The sequence below is a fragment of the Astatotilapia calliptera genome, chromosome 15, assembly GCF_900246225.1.
Source record: "Astatotilapia calliptera chromosome 15, fAstCal1.2, whole genome shotgun sequence".
Taxonomy (NCBI): Eukaryota; Metazoa; Chordata; class Actinopteri; order Cichliformes; family Cichlidae; genus Astatotilapia; species Astatotilapia calliptera.
Window position 1 is genome coordinate 15,725,799 of NC_039316.1, and position 21,458 is coordinate 15,747,256.

At 39.7% G+C, this 21,458-nt stretch overlaps 2 protein-coding genes across 7 annotated transcripts in view; one reads left to right on the forward strand and one right to left on the reverse strand.

Moving 5' to 3' along the window:
* esr2a (estrogen receptor 2a) overlaps positions 1-3,411 on the forward strand; it is a 28,664-nt gene extending 25,253 nt beyond the window's left edge. For all 5 annotated transcript variants that reach the window (XM_026194218.1, XM_026194217.1, XM_026194219.1 and 2 more), the window contains one exon: positions 4-3,411. In XM_026194218.1, the coding sequence (XP_026050003.1) occupies positions 4-238 (235 nt within the window). In that variant the 3' untranslated portion in view covers positions 239-3,411. The remainder of the gene's footprint in view (positions 1-3) is intronic.
* Positions 3,412-3,950: 539 nt separating this feature from the next.
* The window catches only part of syne2a (spectrin repeat containing, nuclear envelope 2a), an 88,299-nt gene continuing 70,791 nt past the window's right edge, over positions 3,951-21,458 (reverse strand). For both annotated transcript variants that reach the window (XM_026142781.1, XM_026142782.1), the window contains 18 exons: positions 20,463-20,621; positions 19,624-19,790; positions 15,499-15,661; positions 14,996-15,186; positions 14,536-14,686; positions 13,718-13,900; positions 12,961-13,098; positions 12,546-12,737; positions 11,892-12,168; positions 10,877-10,945; positions 9,455-9,588; positions 9,195-9,321; positions 7,661-7,863; positions 7,381-7,557; positions 5,976-6,104; positions 5,610-5,801; positions 5,433-5,515; positions 3,951-5,362 (listed from right to left, as the gene is read on the reverse strand). In XM_026142781.1, the coding sequence (XP_025998566.1) occupies positions 5,155-5,362; positions 5,433-5,515; positions 5,610-5,801; positions 5,976-6,104; positions 7,381-7,557; positions 7,661-7,863; positions 9,195-9,321; positions 9,455-9,588; positions 10,877-10,945; positions 11,892-12,168; positions 12,546-12,737; positions 12,961-13,098; positions 13,718-13,900; positions 14,536-14,686; positions 14,996-15,186; positions 15,499-15,661; positions 19,624-19,790; positions 20,463-20,621 (2,943 nt within the window). In that variant the 3' untranslated portion in view covers positions 3,951-5,154. The remainder of the gene's footprint in view (positions 5,363-5,432; positions 5,516-5,609; positions 5,802-5,975; positions 6,105-7,380; positions 7,558-7,660; positions 7,864-9,194; positions 9,322-9,454; positions 9,589-10,876; positions 10,946-11,891; positions 12,169-12,545; positions 12,738-12,960; positions 13,099-13,717; positions 13,901-14,535; positions 14,687-14,995; positions 15,187-15,498; positions 15,662-19,623; positions 19,791-20,462; positions 20,622-21,458) is intronic.

The following is a 21,458-nucleotide window of genomic DNA, read 5'->3' on the forward strand; positions in this document are numbered from 1 at the left end:
CAGTAACAAAGGCATGGACCACCTCCACTGCATGAAAGTGAAGAACATAGTGCCTCTCTACGACCTGTTGCTGGAGATGTTGGATGCCCACATCATGCACAGCTCTCGTCTGCCTCCTCAGCCTCCTCAGCAGGAGGAAGATCAGAGTGAGGCTCCTGCCCGGCTGCACAGCTCTGCAAGCGGACCTTCAAATACCTGGATTCCCAGTAGCGCTAGAGCTGGAGGTGAACCCCAGTAGTCAGATCAGAATTCCGATGCGAAAGAATTTTCACTGCTTTGCACAAAACTAGTTCACGGGAATGATGAGTATCTTCGTAGGAACGAGAGCTGGATTCTCTGATCTGTCACTGGTGAATCTTTGACACGCTGTGCACAGTTTCTGGTGAACTTTCAATATCTTCAAAGTTAACCGCATGGAGCACAGATCACGCTTTCAGGATTCTTTGCTTTTCCACTATATTGGCAAAAGACTAAAGCGAAACAGGAACAAACTGTCAAACCTGGTCACTCAGCTGTACTCAGATATGTGACAGGACCATTAAATCAGTCAGTCGACCAATGAAAACCCATGCAGAAAAACAGATCACAACTGATTTGATCACACCTCCCAATGACAGTATGTCTTTTTAAACTGATTAATCAGAGCCTGTACAGTTTGCTGGAACAAGCAGCTTATGTGTAACCGATTCCCAAAAACAAGCACCTGCAGAAAACTCACACTTTAACTCTGAGTTAAAGAAATCTTATACTGTGAAACTTACAGTGCTCACTGGCGTGTTTTCTTCAACAAATCTCAGTTTGTGTTTCGACTTTGTGTGTGTAGATGTTTTAATGCTTAAGTGGCTTTTCTATACACATGGACTTTAATGTCGAGGCTGCAACAAAAGACTGTTGTTACTGATTATTGCTGATTACTTAATCAGTTTATTGTTGGGTCTATGCACTAAAACACTTAGGATTTCCCCACAGACCAGGGCCACGGCTTCATCTGCTAAGTTTTGTCCATCCCACAGTTGCAAATGAAAATTTATTTAGTCGATGAATTTCAAAAATCCATTGATTTTTATTCTTATATTTATTTTGAAGATGGAGATGCATGAATAATAATAAAAATGCTGTTTGTACCCATGTTTAGACAACCCAAGGAATTATGACACATACATAAGATAATACTTTATATCCTCGTGTAAGGGATTCAAATTTCATCAAGACTGCAGTATATCATCACCTTATAACACAAAGATAGTTAAACTTCTGAGATATCAATCTGTCCACTTAAGAAGCATAAGCCATTGTGAACATCATCCACTTGCTTTGGTGCAACCAGTTGCGCTGTCTGTGCAACGATGCAACCCCCCCAACATGAACTGGTTTGGCATGTGGTGGCCTTAGACCACTTCTCTCTCCTTATGCCTCCTTACAGATCTTTCTCTGGTGTGACTTTTTTCACTTGTGTCACTGCTAGTGACACAACGCAGCGCCTGCTGCACAGGCAGTCTAACTCCTCCAGGATGGCACATTCATACTCGCTGTTACAAGAAGGTTTGCCGTGTCTCCAGGAGGATGAATACTAGGAGACGGGCAATTACCCAAGGGGAGCTGGACAGGACAGTAAAAGGGGTATCAATGCAGCAGCTGAACTGATATCGTCTTCTTATTATTGTGAGGAAGAACAGGAGGAGCCCTATAAAATGACCTCCACTGGACTATTCGAGAGCATGTTCCTGGCCAAACTGTCAGATGGTTGATAACGCTCATGCCACCGCCTGCAAAACCATTCCCTTCTTGCAGGGGTTGCCATTTACACCAAAGCAGGTGAAATAGATTGATGATGGATTCTGCTTCCTGACTGAACAGATTGATGTCCCTGAAGTTTACCTGACTATCTCTGATATTGTGATTATTGAGCGTTACCCTCATTTATTTTTTGAGTAGTGTATATGATCATTAAAGGCAGTATTTGCACAAAGCAGTTACTTTGTTAGCATCTCATGTATTTGTTGAATCGCTCACAGAGTTGTTTCATCTGGGTTAAAATTAACGAGAGAACTCCAGCTAAGAAGGTGATTTCTAGCAGAACTTAAGCTAATTGGCAGTGAATGTGGCAACTCTGATTTTCTTCTTTAGCTTAAAAAGCAGACATGAAAACAATTCCTCAACTGAATGCTGATTTTTTTTTTTGTTTTGTTTTTTTGTTTTTGTTAAATACAGTTATTTGAAAAAGAAAAATATCAAGCTGTGTTGAGCTGGTGCCTTCACTTGCTCTCAATGTCTGTGCTTTATTGTCAAAGATGCCTTACTGTTGCTCTTATGCCAACGTAGCACTTCAAAAAAAAAAGTCTATTTTTGTAGTTTTGAACTTGCTACAGTTGCTCTTTGTGACATGATGCAGCTTCAACAATCAGGATCACTGCAAGGTTCATCAAACAGAGGCCTCTGGACCCTCTGGACTCTGGTCTTTCTGTACAGCCTGTGCTTTTACTCTCATCAGCCTTTGTCACCAAACTGTTTAAGCACTGCACAGATACTTCTTGTTCAATTCTGGGGAAAATGTTTGATGAATGTATAAATCAGTAAAACAATACGAAAGAGGAGCCTTTGTCTTATTTGTTATTTATCAAACGCCGTGTTTTGCCAGCTTGCAAATGATCAGCAGAAGTAAATGTTAATGACTATTTAATTTTGAACACTATCTTTAGTCTAGACTACAAAATTATTTTTTGATAAAACAGAGATACTATAACTACCGGTAGGTAAATTTTAATTTGGAAATTTTAAAAAAAGTATATATAAAATTCACAAACTCGAGAAAGAAAAGCACCAATTCATTTTCTTTAGCCAAAAATGATTGGTGATTTTGGGGCAAACAAAACGAATCCTATACAAAGGGTAGTGTAAGTCACAGAAAACAGATGCCGGTGCCACTCGGATGGAGCGGGTCATGTGTAGCACAGTGTTCTCTGAACCAAATAAAATCTTTTAAAAGAAGGTCCCTCGAGTAGACTTTCCAGAACTTCCAGTCCTAATCTCTAACTGCGATTAACATTGATGTTATCCCTGAGGGTTTTGTTAGTGCAGCAGAGTACTGTGGGCTTGGCTTGATAAATGAAAACGGGTCCTTTTCAGGGACCCCTCTTTAAATCCAGCATCTGATCAGCACTGCTTGAACACCGGCAGAGGCCTCAGATGTAGGATGTAGAAGTAAGAACATGGCAGAGAATGCGCCCAATGATGAAAATAGCAAATAGAACAAAAATGAGTGAAGTGGCCGTCTAAGATGCTGGTTTTTTTTTGTTTTTTGTTTTTTAAACAGCCATGTATTACTTCTGCCAAGTATGTTTTCTTTTAGATAGGATTTGCAAGTGTGCACGCGGTTTGAATGAATTCTAATAAAACTTTGACCTCAGCTGATGGCCTGCCTCTGGCTCCTTGTTTGCAGCTTCTCATCCTCATTACAAAAGTACATTTTGTGACATAAACACACATATGCTCACACCTACAGTAGACAACACAACAAGATTGTTAGTTTGTGTATCCATGTTCGTTCATTTGGTTTTTCTTACAGCTTTGGTAGTTGAAGACACTGTTGTGTTCTTCCACTTGTGCTCTGTCCACTCTATTCTTATCTTATTATCCATTTTCTCCTTTTCCTGTACTCTTTCTGCTTGTTAGCTTGGCACTGCCATAGCACACATGCACTGGGAACACAAACAAGAGGAGCCTATAGAGTCTATAGAGATTTTTAGAAAAGCAAATATGTTTGGCACAAAGGTGCATTCAGGTTCTGATTTAGATTGCAAAAAGCTGACAGACAAGATGCTCTTATAAAAAAAACAAAAAAAAAAAACTTGTGTAGTTTTTCTGTAGTGTTTCTAGCCAAGGTTTGGCATTTTCCCTGTTTGGTAGCATGGATACCTCAAAAAAATAAAATAAAATAAAGGATAAGCCAGTTTGTTTAAATCAGTCAACATTTACTAGAGGAACAAAAAAATGATTATAAATCCACCTTTCAAGTTATAAATAAGCATTATATTATTGCATTATGTACATAAACATCATGCTGAATCTACAGTGTTTCAACAGTGCAAGGAGGCGTGGAAATGTCCACTCACAATCTAGTCAAGACAAAATCACATCTAAAAAACTCAGTATACAAGAATGTGTTTTTTCTTTTTTTTTTTAAAAAAGACTTTCAGCTGGCTTTTTATCAAATACATTCAAATTTAATCAGCGCTGTTCTGCAGAGTTCAGTCGAGCAGGCAGGAAAACATTAAATGAAATGTGAAGAGTTCATGAAGTAAATGAAATATAAACATGCAAATCTTAAAAACACAAGAGTTCAGTGTCTGGCTGGATTAAAAAATAAACAAAAAAAACAGTTTAGTTGGTGAAAAATCAAACTGTATGTAAATGATGGCTGTAGCCACCCTATTGCTTACTTTTTCTTGGTGTTTTGAAGTGGAGGATGATGAATCGTCATATGGTAGCCACTTGTCAGTGACACTGCCCTAATCTGTACTTTAGTTGGGCCTTTCTGTACACAATGAGCATCATGTTCTATTAAAAAAGTGAAAACAAAATGAAAACAAATGAAACTCATCAGAAAAGTGTTTACTGAGATCGCCACTCAATAAGACGTAGGGTCGTTTTCTCATGCACTTCTATATAACCTGACTTTTTTTTGCCACCATTAGAAACGATTCAGGTTTAAGGCACTTGTGCACTTGCTTCACTTTTCAGACTGAGTTTGAAAATCCACTGTGGCTTCGTCATCTGTCGAATGAATCATTATTCATAATACGTAGCTTTTCTTTTTTTTTAATGCTGTGATTTACGTGTTCTTACCTAATTAATAGGATAATTACTGTACCTCACTAGAAATAGATTCGGTGACTCGTCCCTCATCTGATGATAATCCTTGTGTTGGAGGATGGTCGGTGGTCTCCGAGTGGCAAAAGTGATTGATTTCCTGAATGATGTTAAAACCTGGGGGGGTTTTTTTTGGCATGGTGAGTTTTTTCTTGATGGAAAGACAAAAGAGCTGCTGGCAAATCTTTACAGTTTTCAGTCTTCGGGAAACTGAACATGACAGCATGGTGACATACGTTCATCCGTTTCCTTTAGAAAGTTTCTATTATCGCATGAATATTACAATCAAGTGGGCGGTGGGCCGTTGGTGTAATGCAACATGGGGTAGAAGGACCGGGCGAAGTTATTGGTAAGGGTGCAGCTGGAGTCACTTTCCGACATTGGAATCAGGCAGGGCAGGAGCAGGAGGAGCAGCAGCAGGAGCTGAAGAGGGAAGGCGGCACGCAGGGCCCGGTAGAAGAAGGATCGAGGGGGAGACGATTCCCGCTTCTCTCTGCAAAACACATCATATTTAGTGCAAGAAGACATGAAATACAAACAACGTTATCTGCGCTGCTACTTACCTTTGAGTGGAGGAGCCTTTCTTTGAATTTCCAGCCTCCTGAGAAACACTTTGACACTGGGCGGCTGTAGCAGATTCACAGTCCTGAGGTAAATAAATCGTCTACGTTAATATGCTGTAAAAAAAACATTCATGACAGCTCTTGGATGTGCAGAAAGAAAATATTTTGAGCTTTTACCAGACGTTGCCGCAGGTTGCTGAGGTCGCCGTCCACCTGCTTCAGGAGCAGCTTCAGCTTGCTCCCCGTCACGTGGAGTTTCTCCCGGGCCTCGTTGCTCTCCTCTGTGCCGTCTTCAGGCTGGAGCTGAGACCACAGAGTCTGAAGGGAGGCCTGATGAGCCTGCCTGTCCTGCAGCTCCTTTTGCAGAGCCTGCAGACCACAACCAACAAAAATAGTAACTATTTCTAGCATCAAGCTGAATAAATGACTGGATAAAACTTTTTGACTTCAGATGCTCAGTGTAAACACAGTGTCAGCAGCAGATCTGTGAGGACAGTACTTTTTTTCAATTTGTTGGGTAACCAAACATGCCTCTCTGCTTACAGTGAGGGTGTTGCTGTGCTGTTGCAGCGCTGTGAGAGTCGTGTCTGGGTGGCCGATGTCCACTGCGTAGCGTCTGCTCTCTGCGTGAGCGAGCCACAGCAGCAAAGAGTGGAGGCTTTCATGAAAGTCCTGTATGGGAAAAAGTTAAAGGTCATTTGTTACAGTGAAGCAGTTCAGCTGAAACCTCAGCTCATGTCATTTTTGACATTTTAATTTCTACTTACATCAACTAGATTTTTTTCCCTTCCAAATTATGGTAGGAAAAAAACATTTTTGCCATCTGCTTTTCAAAAATAGTTTTCCTCTTTAACCTCCTAAGACCCGAACTCTTCCATGGCATGCATTTTTAATTTCTCTTTGATACTTGGGCTGATTGGGGCCCGATGAATGTAAAAACAAACAATTACCAGATTTTTGTTTACCTCATTTTTGTTTTTAAGAAAAATAAGAGCAGTAGATAGAACAGTAGCAGTATAATGTCCTCGTAAGTGGATATCAGGCCCTTGTAGAGCAAAATTGAGTATTTTGGTCTAAACAACCCAAAATGTGATGTCCACATATGTGGACACCAGGTCCTAGGAGGTTAATACTTTGCACACTGTATGCTTTACATGCACCAACTTCACCAAGACCTCACCAGCCACTATATTAGGTACAACTTATTATTAACGCAAGAATCTAATGAGCCAATCACATGGCAGCAAGACAACCTGCTAAATTTCAAAGAGGGCATCAGAAAGGGGAAGAATGGTGATGTTGCATGGTTGTCGGTGCCAGACAGGCTGGTTTCTTGAGTCTTGAAACCTCAGTCTTGTTGCTGACCATGTTCACTTATTTATGCTTTCAGCAATAACCCAGCATGCCACAAAGCTCAGATTATCTCAGTCTGCTTTTGTGAACATGTCAATGAGTTAACTGTACAAAACTGACCTCATTTATGTCATGATGAATCAGGGCGGTTCTGGAGGCAAAAGAGGGTCCAACCCAGTGCTAACAAGCTGTAACTAATGAAGTGGCCAGTGACTTTATTTGCACCAGCATTTGCATGAAAGTCATTACACAATTATCACTGCATAATTCACAATAACACTTAATACTTAATTAAGATAATACTTAATCTTAATTAAGTATTATTTATTAAAATTGGGAAATAATAATGTTATCAATAAAATTCAAGTTGAAAATAGTTTTGTCACTTTTTTCTTGTCACTTGTCAAAGATTCTGCAACTTCACAAAAATCAGTTACTTGTGAAAGCTTGTTTGAACAGTGAACATTCATCAAAGTGTTAATACTGCTGTTATCCTTAAGTTTAGAAAGGTTTTAAGATGTGAATAAAATATTTTTCAAGTCTTAAAACAAGTCTCGAGTTTTTTTTAATAGTCTGTTGTGGTATTTCCTCTTACCTGGCACTGCATGAGCTTCTTCCTCAGGCTGAGGTCCCACTGCTGGAGGCCAGTACACGCTCTGCTCCAGTCTCTGTTCATACTCGTCAGTCTCTCCTGTGCTTCTGGAGCTTCCTCACTTCGCAGGTTGACTGACAGCATGATAGACTTGTAGTGAGTAAACACTTTCTGCATCTCCTGCAAAAAAAAAAAAAAAAAAGCAATCATCCATTTTTTTATTTTTGCTTTTTTTAATGATCAAAACAAATTCCTCTTTTTTATGTTTAGTATTAAATCTTACCTTTAGTTCTTTAGCTCTGGCCTCCATCTCCTCAATACAGGCTGCTGGGTCAGGCTCCTGAAGGCGGTCCAGCTCCGGGATCACATTTTTTAACCAGGAAGTAATGTTGTCGAGATCACACCTGAGCTGCTGAGGCTCCTCAGAGCTGTCACGCTCACTGCATCTGGACCGTGCCTTGAGCAACTCCCAGCGTTCAATCACACCTAAGAGTACACGAACATCTTTGAATGTAAACATATGCTGAAGATGCTCAAGCTCACAGAAATAAACAGCAGCAAAGGGGCCAGTTAACAGAGGAAACAGAGACCAAACTTGCATTGCTTTTTTCTGGATGCACGTCTGGGTTTAAAATGCTTTCACTGGCTAAACTGCTGCAATGTTTATAATTGTTTCCTGCCAAAGCTCTGCAGTCTAAGCTAATGTTCGTGCACTGATATTAAAGCACTAAACACCACTCAGTGACTCTTGTCCAACCCCTCCCTCTTTTTTTAAACTACTTTCAAGCATTTCTTCAAGTTAGAGACTTTATAAAAAAGATTGATGTAGCTGAAAAGGAAAGCTGATGTGGAAGTGCAAAAGAAGTATTATTTCTAATAGCCAGTAGGGGGCAACCTATTCAGTTTCAAAATGAAGCAATAGTATTCCGTGAGAAAATGAACCTTCTGCTCACTTGATTTATGCGCTAATGCTTCTGTGTTTGGTTTATGATGTCACTATTTTGGTCTTACTGAAGACAGTACCAAGCTTATTTATAAATTATGGACACCTCTGGATAAAATAGCAGAAGAAGCAGCATACAATACAGGGCGTGGCTCTAGTCCAATTGCTTACTGATGCTGCGTCTACACAGAAAGTGATTGACAATGAAGTGATGACTCGACACCACAGAGCATTTAGTGATATTTGGCAACTTCAAGTGACTAGAAGCAGAAAAATACACGGCAAGTATTGAAGCGACAAGAAATGAGACCACAAGATACTGCTGACTCACTTAAGAAATGGTAGTAAACACACTGCTCAAAAAAATTTGAGTAACCCTTTTTAATGAGAAAATAGTATCAAGTCAATTAAACTTCTGTGATACTGATCAGTTTCCGCTGCTTCGGTGTTAATGAAATTACCCTCAGTTGCACTGAAGGGGCAACAATGAGGCAACCTTCAAAAACAGGAGTGGTTTTACAGCTGGAAGCTACTGACATTTTTCCTTCCTCAACTTTTCTGACTGTTTTTTCACTAGTTTTGCACTACTGGTAACATGAAGTGATACCTGGACCCTACACAGGTTACACAGGTAGCTTAACTCCTCCGGGATGGTACAACAATATGTAGTTAGCACAGCCCAGAATGAGCCCTCAGCCATCAAAGAGTGCTAATAATATTATTTAAAAAACAAAAAACAAAAACGCAAACCTGCTTTTGAAAACAGTGTGATGTCACGGTTACTATGGCCTACTATATCCATCATTTACATACAGTTTATAGTTTACCTGATGTTGCTGATTTTTGCAAAGCGTTCAGCATCTTTGAGGCTCACCTGACTGTTTGTCTGAGGCACTCAGTCCCATGAGACCGAACTCCTCCGGCTGCTCCACGTCATCCAGGATCAGCGACACTCTGTTGATGCTCTCTATGCTCCTGCTGCACTCAGACATGAGACTCAGCTGGAAACAAAACAAACACACTTTAAGTTATTACATCTGGAGGAGCACACGGTCTGCATATTTTGTCTCAAATGCATTCCCAAGAGTGAGCTATTATTAGTTTAACTACTAGAGAGAAGTTTTTGAAGCGTACATATCCCGGCTTTAGAGGGGTACTGGTCAGAGTGGGTGTGGCCTCAGTGTGTCCCTCTGTATCAGACTCAGTTTCTCTGTCTCCCAGTGCCTGCCATCTCGGAGAGTCTTGTACAGCCACCGACCTGCTTGATGCTGAGATGCAAAAATAATAAAAAATGAGTCTTTGTCAGTATTTTCCAGTAATGTTACATTTAGATATACTGTATTCTCAATATTATTATAATATTTTTTATTATCTTTTACCTATTTTGACATATTTTTCAGTGTTGGACGTTCACAGTTTTAGATGCTCATTTGCAAATATGCACACACAAAAATGCTCAGGTCTTTCTCAGACTTCTCTTTGGAATAAAAAAAGTGGAAACATGCTATTTTAATGGAACTGCAGAATAAAAAAAAGGGAGCTGGAAATAAGCATTAGGTCTCCTTTTAACTGCAGGACACCAGCTTTCTGCTAAGAAACCATCTGGTCTTAACTTTCCTTTGTGGGAGTTTTTGGATTGATTCACTGTAAGATCTGCATCTGGCATTTACTACTGTCTCTTTAGCTGATGTGTCTGGTGTGATCAAGCAAACATTCGAGGTTCAACTACAGTGAATCAGATGTATTCAGATCTACTAAATTAAGTACATCTGGAACGTAACTCGAGCAAAAACAAACAAATAACCCTGCAAACAACAAATCAAAGATCTGCATGGTGGTGTTTACTCAGTGCTTATTTCACATGTTTGAGCGGTAAAAAGAGGGATTACAGCACAAAGAGCCAAGTAGGCAAGGCCACAACTGGAAAACACCTGCATAGACTGGTAGGAATTGTTATTTATCAAAGGAAATTGATAAATAACAATAATGTTATGGATGACACAGCACAACATTTTCCTACCTCCTAGTGTTACATGCACTGTAAAGTTCTAGAAACTAGTGGAGGACAGTGAGGTGGGCAAATGTGAGTGTGTTGGAGAATTGCAATATAAAAAAAAGACAAAGATAAAAGAGGATGTTGGAAGAGGATGAAAGGATGAAATGAAAGAGGCTGAAATTAACACAACAAAGTTTGGACCGCTGAAAGTAAGATGTAAAAGAGAAAAAGGGAAGACATAAATTCAGATAACGATAAAAAATCTCCTGAAGAAAAAATAAACCCATTAAAAGTGCAAAAAATATTAAGACCTCAAATAAATCAATCATAAGCAGACCAGGACTTTGAAGTGTAGAGACTTTGGGCATTTATATTACAAATATACAAGAAAAGGACACTCGAGGTGTTTTTTCCTTAAACCAGTAAAGTATCCAAGTGGAAGAGACAGCACAACAAGCATTTGGATGCCAAGTGATACATGAGCAGCAGGAAGCTATTCTCTGGAAATATTTCGGCATGAAGAGCAGAGCGGTGAGTGCTGAAGATGCTCTTGAGCCTACCCAGTGACGAGGCGAGCGGGGCCTCTGAGGCTTCGATAAATTCCTCCAGGGTCTCAGTCAACTCCACCTCTGCGAGGAGAGAGGGGTCAGACTAGAAATCTCTTTAAAACAAGACATCCTTTCTTCCAGAATCCAAACTAAAAACTGAAAAATGAGAGGAAAAGGCTCAAACTTGTCCAAGTCTTTTGGTCTTTTGGATTTCTTTCTTTGTCTGCTTGCCTCCTTTTTTGCAACATTGAACATTGGTCTGCTTTTTAGGGCTCCGATGGATGATGCTGTGGATCGTTTGTCTCCATGCTTATGACTGAGCTGTGGTTTATGAGTCAGTTGTTTTTTGGTAGTGAATAACATTCATTTTCAGCTGGTGTGAAAACTAAACAACCAAACAAAGAAAACTTTACATCTCAGCAACCTGACATTTTTATAATAATACTGATTACTGATTTTTAACTCACAGCCTAAACTACCGAGTTTGAACTGTCAAGGCAGAAATGTACATGTTTATCCTCTCTAATTTATTCAGGACATCTGCAGATTTTCCCTGTTTTTAAAAAATGTGCGCTGGGCTTTCGTCTTTGTCTTCATTGGCAGTTAGTCAAGCAAGTTTCACACAGTGACTCATCACAAAAACGATGCAAGTTAAATGCTGAGTTGCTCTCAGTCTCTAGAACTTGATTTGGCTCTTTGTGATTATGCAGAATGACAGCAGGAGTTACTTGTTAGTTGTATGTTTTGTACCTCTTATTAACTCCCTTTTTAACTTTTATTTTACAGGTCTGGGCTGACCCAGGATGTCTGTCAGCACGACTCTTTGGGGTTAAATTGTTAGAAATAACACTGTAACACTGTTATTTATCTACTACTTATTTATTTTGGTGCTTTGGTATAAATGGGGTTGTCTTTATCTGTGATCAGAGCAGCTGCCTCCCAGTGGCCAATATTGGAGCCTGTGGTGGGCCAGTTCTGCCCCCCGGGCCTTATGTTTGACACCCTTGGAGGCAGACTTTAAAGATACCTGACAGCGCACTGAAGTAAGCTCCCTCTTCCTCGTTCTCTTCCTCTTCCTCATCATCCTCATGTGATGATGACCCTCCTACGTCTACGGTGTGGTCCCACTCCAAAGCCAGTGAATCCGGTGTCTCCCGCCCTGAACGCACCAGGGGTGAGGACAGCAGGAGAGTGGGTGTGGCTGGAAGGCTTCCAAAGCTACGCCCAAGCCACGGTCGGCCAATCAGCTCCAAGCTTGATTCCAGGGAAAAGGTGGTAGAGGGGATCTCTGGTTCTTCTGTGATCTAGGACAGAGAAACCAAGCCAAGTGTGAATGATACATACCTGTCCTTACACTGGTAACACACACCAAGTCCTTGTTAGTTTTAGAACTGCCTCTCACATGTTATGCATAATTTGAAAAAATTGCATAGAATCAAGCAATAAACACGTGCGTATGGATCGGTGCCAAAAACTACGAACATATCTGGAAAATATTCTGCTGGATATTTAAAATAGGTTTAAAAACATGGAACAAAAAACTGCATGCATGTATAAAAGTCATACAAAGGAAAATCTATAAAATGATAAGGGATATTTTTTTATTTATAATATGTTAGACATTTTGTTATATCTGCTTGAATTAGACTGGAATCTGAAAAATGTGTGCGCCTAGGCTTACAGGGGGTTGGCTGAGGCGCTGATGGAAGCGGACCAGTCTCCTGAAAACTTCCTGGCAGTAGGAGTGCAGTTCCTCCAGCTCCTCCTCTATCTTCGCCGCATCCTGCGGTGAGCTCTTCTGGATCAGGCCCTCTCCAAATACAATCAGTCCATCAATGCGCTCAGTGTTCAGGGTGATCTCCTTCTGGAAACTCTGCAGGAAGACGAAGGGATGAATGAGTGGACAGAGATTGAGCCTTTAAACCCAAAGGAACAAAACGCAGCTTCTGATAATATCTGTAAAAGCATTCAACAAATAATTCTTTCCAAAATATTGCCATAGCTAAAGCCAAGACCTTAAGCATCTTAACATGCAATTCTTATAATCACTAGGAGACATGGTTTTGTGTGTGTACAGTACATGAGCTGTGCCTCACATTGAGCTGCCGTATCTTCTGATGGACATCGCTCTCTGAAAAGTGCTCAACGTTGGTGAGCTGCAGATCGAGGTTGGTCAGCCACACCAGCAAACTTTCCCTGGTCCCTTCAAATTCCTCCCTCTGACTGGTGAAATACTGTGAGAGAAGAAAGCAAAGCAGTTCATTACATCCTCTAGTGAAAGCTTGACATTAATGCCAACTTGTCAATTTAAAATAATAAGCCGGAGATTTACAGTAAAATGTGCAACACAAGACAATTTCAGCTTTTATAAAAACAACTGGAAACATTTGACTTTTAAAACGAGGAGAAATCACATGGCGTCAGAATTAAATGTATTTATGACATTTATTAAGAGAAACAGCCCGTTTCATAGATCAACACATTAGCAGGGGGCCTTTTTACAGCTTTACTGATTACACAATTATTATTTCAAACTGTTCTGAACAATGCTGCAACCGAGCAGTCGCGTTACTATAATTTCAGTAAGGACGCACAAACGAATTTGCCTATTAATTAAATGTCAAACAAAGAAAGTAACATTGCCTGCGTGCATCATGTTGTGATTTTGAAATTAGAATAAAACAAAAATACACTCAATGAGTCAGTGGCCTTTATGTGAATCTGACAAACACCAGCTCCATATTAGGACCAAAAATTTAACTAAAACTGAAAATGTACTCTGAAAACTGACTGAAATTAAAATAAATTGAAAAGAAATCTAAAATGAGATTTCAAAAATAAAAGTTTCTGTACCTTGAGCCTGCGGAGGATGGCGGCCACTCTTCGGTGCAGTGTATCCCACCGCCGGTTGCCTTCATGGACCATTGCTTTGAGCTGGCTGGCTCGGTCGGTGCGGTTTTCCCTGGCCAGCCGGCGGTACTGATTGTTGACCAGCTCCAGCTGGGTCAGTCGCTCATGAACCTGCCTTTGGAAACCCTGAAGAAGAGAGAGGAAGCATGGACAATTCAGTGTCTTTATTTCCTCAGTGTGAAGAATTGAAACATCCTCGATTTCTTTATTATATTTTTCTAAGAAAATGAAAAACATTTATCTAAGATTTATTGAAACATGTGCAAACATCAATGGAAATACAATATATAGGGCAAAGACAGAGTTTATATTCTTTTAATGACCTTGAAATTCAATATTTGGGACCACCTTTACTTTTATATAGCCTGAACTATTCTTGCAGTGTCTCAAGGACAATCTATGACTGATAGGGTTCTATTATGTGTTCTATCCAAGTCTACTTTTACTGCATTGGCAGCTCATGCTCACGACGATTTGAACTGATACACTTAAAATTTGGATTCATCACTCCATCAAATGCGTTGCCACGGTTTTTCACTCCAGTTCTTGTGCAATTTGGCATACCTCAGCCTTTTCTCCTTGTCTACCTTCCTTAATAATAGCTTTTTGGCTAAAGACACAATTTAAAATTGGTACTTTGTTTTGCATAAACACAACACTGGTTCATCCCTTGAGTTGCAACGTCCAACTTCAAACTGATAAAGATTACTGATGATCAAACAGAAACAAATCTTCATCAAGCTAACCTCACAACAACTGACCTCAAACTTCTTGAGCTCCTCTTTGGCGACAGCAAAAAGGACATCAGCTGAGTTGGGGTTGGCAGCGGTTCGCTCAGCCATCTTGAGCCAATCCTCAAATCGGGAGTAGTCATTGAGAAACTTACACCAGAGTGTCCACGTCTCCTCAATCCTGCGAGCAGACATCGTGATGGAATATTTGTTTCTGTAATGTTCAGACTCTGCGTACGTCTAAAGCATTAACCTAAAACTTTTAATCAACATGAATTATTATTTAGAAAAGAATCTGTGTCGTGACATCAGTTGAACAGTAACATAAAGAAGACCCCGTGTTAAAAATCATGAGCTTCAAATCGACATTTGGGTCCAGTTTGTTTAATATTTTGTCATATTTCATTTATTATATTTGTGACAGTACAGAAAATTACAGTAACAGACATAGAAGTTTAAACATCAGTATGTTCTTTAGCTCCTACAGTACCTGAGCTTTCGATTCAGAGCCATAGCACAGATGGTCCTCCAGCGCTGGTCCAGGCTGCGGCTGGTCTCCTGCAAGGAGTCGCTCTCCGCCTCAGTGCCACCAGTAGCATCTTCATCCCGCAGCAACACATCGCACAGACTGAGCACGGATGCTACGCCCTCCGTGTGCTTCTCAATGTCCCTCTGCAGCTCCTGGACAGACATAAGGACAGGTATCACATTGGTCCATACTGTGCTACAAACCTCATTTATTAAACATCAGTCCACAGACAGAGGACAGTGAGGCACTGCATGTGACCACCTCTCCCCAAATTAAACAAAGGACAGATATGAATTATTAATCATAAACAGACAAAGAGTTGCAAGGAGTGAAAAAGAACCTTTAAAACAAACAAAAAAGAGAGAAAAAGGGTTTACAAAAAAAAAGGGAAAAAATTAAAAATGTCAAATTGCTTGTTTGACATTAATAATAATAATAATGCCATAAGGTGTTGTGAAGTCCACCTGCTGCTCTGCCAGCCTCCTTTGGATCTCCTGTTCGTGACAGACGCTGTAGGTGATGGGTCTCGACAGCTCGGCCTCGATGCGAGAAAGCCATGAGCGGAGGTTACTCATGTTTTTATCCAACTGCTGGATCGTCACCAGAGTTTCCTTCAGCTTCTTCACCCTGAAAGGACACAACCACATCAATGTAAAAAAAAAAAAAAAGATAAAAAATCTCTTTGATATTTGATATTAACAAATAACAATCTGGGGGTTTCAACCCTTATTAAGGTTTAAAATTAAGTGATGAAACTGCTGAACAATCACCTGAGTTTAAAAAAAACCAATAGAAATAAAATTGAATAAAAAGATGGGAATACAAAAAAGTACAGAAGACCACAGAGAATAGTGAAAGAAAAAAAGGATATGAACGAGAAAATAAGGGTAAAGAAAACTAGTGAATGAGAGAAAGACGGAGAAAAAATGATATATAATACAATAAACCTTACAGTAAACAAACTAATTACAAAATTAAAAAAAAATGTGAATAATTAACCTCCTAGGACCTGGCGTATGTGGACATCACGTTTTGGGTTATTTAGACCAAAATACTCAATTTTGCTCTACAAGGGCCTGATATCCACTTACGAGGACATTATACTGCCACTGTTCTATCAAAATTTTAAACGAATATCCTCACATGTGGCTCTCATTTTTCTTAGAAACAAAAATTAGGTTAAAAAAAAAAAAAAATCTGGTAATTCTTTGTTTTTACATTCATCGGGTCCCAATCAGCCCAAATATCAAAGAGAAATTAAAAATGCATGCCGTGGAAGAGTTCGGGTCTTAGAGGGTTAAAGTAATCAAAGTACTAAACTGATGATTGCTAACCCTTTAAAGTGTATCATAGTTATTAAGAGTTTTTGAGACTTCTACATCATCAGGACTATTTTTCCCCAAAAATCTTAAATAAATTGCACAATACATTTTAGGAAATAAAATACATTTAAAAATGCCTGATGTAGCAAATATGATAGAAACTAAAATTCATATATGCACATTTATATTTATTTGTTTATTTATAAATTTCATCAGGAGTTTCAACATTCCCATTGCGAATTTCTAGACTTTTTCTGGCAATTATTTTATAGTCCTGCTTTTCAAGGGTTAAGCATTAACAGTGTAAAGAAGGAAGGAAGCAAAGAAGGAAGGAATGAAGAAGAAAAAGAAGGAGTTCACTAGCCTTCAACCTTCTCAGGTATCCTTACTAGAACTTCTAAAGTAACCATGGCAACTAACACCCGTATGAAAGAACACACACACACACACACACACACACACACACACACACACACACCCACACACACACACACACACACACACACACACACACACACACACACACACAGAGCGCCACAGTGACTGGTGTCATAGCAACGTATGGAACAATAAAAGCTCTCTTCTGAGCATTAAAAGCCTGAAGTGTGCCCCATTTGGGAGTTTGAGTTAATTTACCCATTTGATCCTTCCTCCTCTGCTGACGAGGTCCAGCAGAGCCTGTCAAGGGTGAGAGTGGAGACGCTCTCCACCGAAATAATAAGCACTAAAAAACCAGCTGCAAGTGTGATTGTCTGCCTCAAGAATGTATGAAAGGGTCCCAACAGATAACGGAGAAGTGAGAATGTAAACGAGCGGCATATTTTGAAAACCTAGTTAAGAAAAAGTTGGGATGCTGTGTCAAACCCAAATTGTATTCACAACAGACCGTAGAAAACATCCTAAATATTGAAATAAAACATTTTAACATTTGAGGAGAGAATGTTATGGCAGCAACAGGCCTCAAAAAAGTTGGGAAGTGGCCAACAAAAGGCTGGAAATGTAAGTGGAGCCAAAAAGAAGAAGAAAAAACACCTGGAGGAAAATTTTGTTACTAATTAGTTAAATTGCTGACAGATCAGTAACACGATTAGGTAAAAAAAGAGCAGAGGTTCACTAAAATTATCAGGTTTGCAAATCAATGAATTCATTTTTATTTACATTTTACAAACTGTCTCTTTTTTAAAAAACAGTTTTTTTAAGTATTTGGAAATACACCAAAGTAGTAGTAGAAATGAAAGTGACCTACAAATGGGTCATAGAAACCCATTGTAGGTGGTTGCTAGATAATATGATGTTGTCATTGGACATGGGTGAGGACCTTCATTAGTACTTCTATGCCAAGTTTGTTTGGTCAATTAATAAAGGAGTAAGAGGAATACATGGATATTATTGGGCCAACCAACGTAACGTTTAAGGCAAATATAAAATAACTTTATATTTTCTCTAGTTTATCTAAAGGTTAATGAATCAGTATGAGCAAGCCCTATAATCAAAATAATATTTTCAATGCTAAAATATAATTAGTCATGTCAAATTTACTGTTTTATTAAAAAGCACATTATTAAATAGACACACTTACTGAATGGATTAAAATGGAAAATTAAAAAGAAAAAGAAAAAACCCAAACTCAAACATTTTCCCAGCTTCAGTCAAAACATTAATGTATATTTTGATCGTTTATATGAGAAACTACTGTGGCTTAATACAGTCAGTATAAATTCTGTTCAGAAACACATTCTTCCACTTTGCAGATGCAACCAACTCGGTCCACTAACCAGTCTCTTTCTCCCATTCACTCCTTCTGCACCTCTGACAGGCTAACAAAGGCCAGCAGCTTCACGCCGAGGCCAAACAAAGAAACAAAACCCGGTCAGAGGCACTCGCTCAGGAAAAGGACACGAAGAGAATGGATAGAGAAAATGAAGCAGAAAGGAGCTGGAGGATAAGAGAGGATGCATGGCTATAAAGTACAGCTGACCACAGGAGGGCTCAAAGTTAGCCAGACACTGACCTCCAAAAGGCATCTACTGTTCTTACAGTACTTGTTTAATCCAGTATGATGTTTTTAGATAATTATTCCCTGAACTAAAGATTTAGCTACAAACATGACTATTTAAATCATGCCTACTAGCTATTGAAAATAAAACATAGATAAGGAGCATGAATGCTCCTCATTCGTGCAGAATTTTCACTTCTACAATTTACATACAGAAGTGTATAAAGAAACCTCATAGTTTCACACTTTATTTCTATTAGAAGCATCTAAATTAATTTAGGCTCCAGGACTTTGCTCGGTTAAGTTCACTAGCACACGTTGGCTGACTGTTCTGGGGTTAAAAAGTGCATGCCATGTTTCTAGCAGAGGCAGACAGTTAAAAAAACAGAGATAGTGTAGTTCATCTATTGGCAGACTACAGGATGGCAGAGAAACTCTTCTCCATCAAGAATTCTTGGCTCCCATCTTGTCTACATGTGGTCAAGCCAGCTTAAATCTGCTCACTGGGTCTTTTGAGAGGGCCTCAATTTGAAAATCAGCAATTAATACATACCGACATATGCCTCCCTCCCACCCACCCACCTTCAATAGTTATCCCAGTGACAGGCTACGGGGTGGGGGGGGGGGGGGTGGGGGGGGGGGGGTTCAGAGTGGACATATGCTCCCGTCTGAGGCTAGGCGCAGCCAATTTTTTTCATGATAGAGGTGGAGGGGCTAAACAGCAGTGCAAAAAGAGGAGTCTGTATCTCCTGCTCTTCCACAGGACTGTCCATCTGTTTTTAAGGGGTCAGGGGGGGCAGTAACAGTTTACAAACACAGAGGCTTAACCTCTGCAGTCTGAACATTGGAGGCCATGTATTCCTGACAGCTGCAGAGCATAGCTAACGCAGAAGCAGGTGGATGGATACCCAGAAGAGCTGCTGTTTAATTACAGCCTTTTTGGTCCTTAATTATGCCTTTTACTGCTGAGCAGGTTTGATGTGAAAAGTGCTCGGTGGGGGGATAATGATGTGAATTGCTGGTTCTGTACACAATAAACCTGAATCTTCTATAAACCATTGGCCACATGCACAAATACACACTTCATCTTTTATTCTTACCATAACTTTACCTTTAGTCTTTGAAAGGTGCTTCCTGAATGGGGAGCCACACTGTATATACACAATTTGCTTTCTTAAGTGCCTTTTGCAAAGTGTTTAACTGGCATAAATAAACACTTTTGTTAGCAGGTCACACCATGCAGCTTCTGTGGCGGCTGTGGTTGCTCTCACCTGGCTTCGATTTGGTGGAAGAGGTTGTGCCAGCGCTGGTTGACTTCCTGCAGCGACTCGTGGACCTGTGCCTGCTTGGCCTCGTCGCTGGCTAAGAGCAGCTGCTCTCCCAGCTGTTTCAGGTGGCTTTTATTCTCACTAAACAAGTTAATTTCCTCCATACAGTCCTGTAAGGAAACATGAAACGATGCTGATATATGAACATTATATCCTTTGTGAACATTTAGTCCTTAAAACAGCAAGTAACCTTGGAAAACCTGGAAACTATTCCAGTGGTTCTCAAACCACATCAAAACTCATGATTAACGATACAGGGCAATTAGCCAAATGTTGTCTGTTTTTTCTTCATCGGGAAAAAGTTCACACCTAATCAAGTTTTAGTGCAAAGCCATAAAATGGATGAGTTATAGTCATTCAACCTGCCCATTTCCATTCCCTTAAGCACTGGGTTTTTTACCAGAAAGTATTTTCTTTAGCTACTATCTTAATAAAAAGTACTGACAAGGGGCTCCAATTTTCTCCGGTCATCTACAAGCAAAAAAACACAACCTCTAAAATAACTGAAATCATACTTCATCTTGAGACAGGAAGGACAACTGTTGTGAAAAAACAAAAGGCCTATAGATCATCAATTCTAGGCCACCATCTGTTATAAACACAGCACATGTAGTTCATATATGGACTTAAAATAGAGCTTATATGAATGCCTTAGTTCATGAACTAGTTGTTGGAACACACACTTCCTCAAAGTAATGTCAAAATAATACCCATAAACAATCCCTTTGTTGATTGAGGTGATTATTGTCTGTGAAACTCTAGTGTTGGGCAACGCCTCGTACCTTCTTTAGTTTCTCCACCATTTCTTTGATGCTCAGCTCTCCCCGGTGGCACACTTTGTGCTCCATCTGAGTCAGCCAATCACAGAACTCCTTGTTTTTGTCATTGAAGATGGTCCACGCATTGAGACGATCTGCGATTTCCTGCTTGCGCGATGACACCTAAGAAGAGTCAAAGCAATAAAAGTGGTGTTTAAGCAGTGCTATAAGTTAAAGATTACAAGTGTGAACTACCTATTCTCAGATAATCACCATGCTATGTTTGCACATTGGGTATACTGCTACAATATATAAAGCCCCGCTAAAATAATTCACTCTAATAAATCTTCAGTGCTGGCAGTTACAAAGTGCTATGGTGCAGAGCACATCTACTGGTTCTCTAACTAAAACTTTCCAAGATCTTTTACAATGTTTTGTTACAATTAACAAGCAGATCATGGAGAGAAAAATCATCTATAGTTGTAAACGTGGTACTTTCGTTGGCAAATTTACTGTCGACTTGCAGGAAACAACAAAAAGAGTGGTGACGAACCTCTTTATGACTGTCAGTCCAGTCTGAAACAGGGTTAATTGTTTTGACTCCCCTTGGTATGCATCCAAGAAACAGTCTGACCCAAATATAGTGCACAAAAAAGCATTTGTGTGGTTGAACTTGGTGCAACTGGGTGTATAACTGATGAAATTTGTAGGGCACTTCAAAAGCCCCAAAGCATAAAAATGTGTGATTACATGGTGTTAAAGATTAAAACGTGGCAAAAATGTTCTCTTGCTACAGTTAAATAGCATTTCATCAGTAATCAACTGAATTGAGAAAAATCCCCAGGAGAGTCTTGATATTTGATGAAATTAACAAGGTCCATTTACCTAATGACAGCTTAATACCATGAAAACACCCCATTTCATTGCTGCGGGGGGTGATAATCTTTTTGAAGCTAAAGGGCTTAGCATGCCCATGGGGCATGTTACATCAGCCATAGTTTATTGCTCAGTGACACTTTT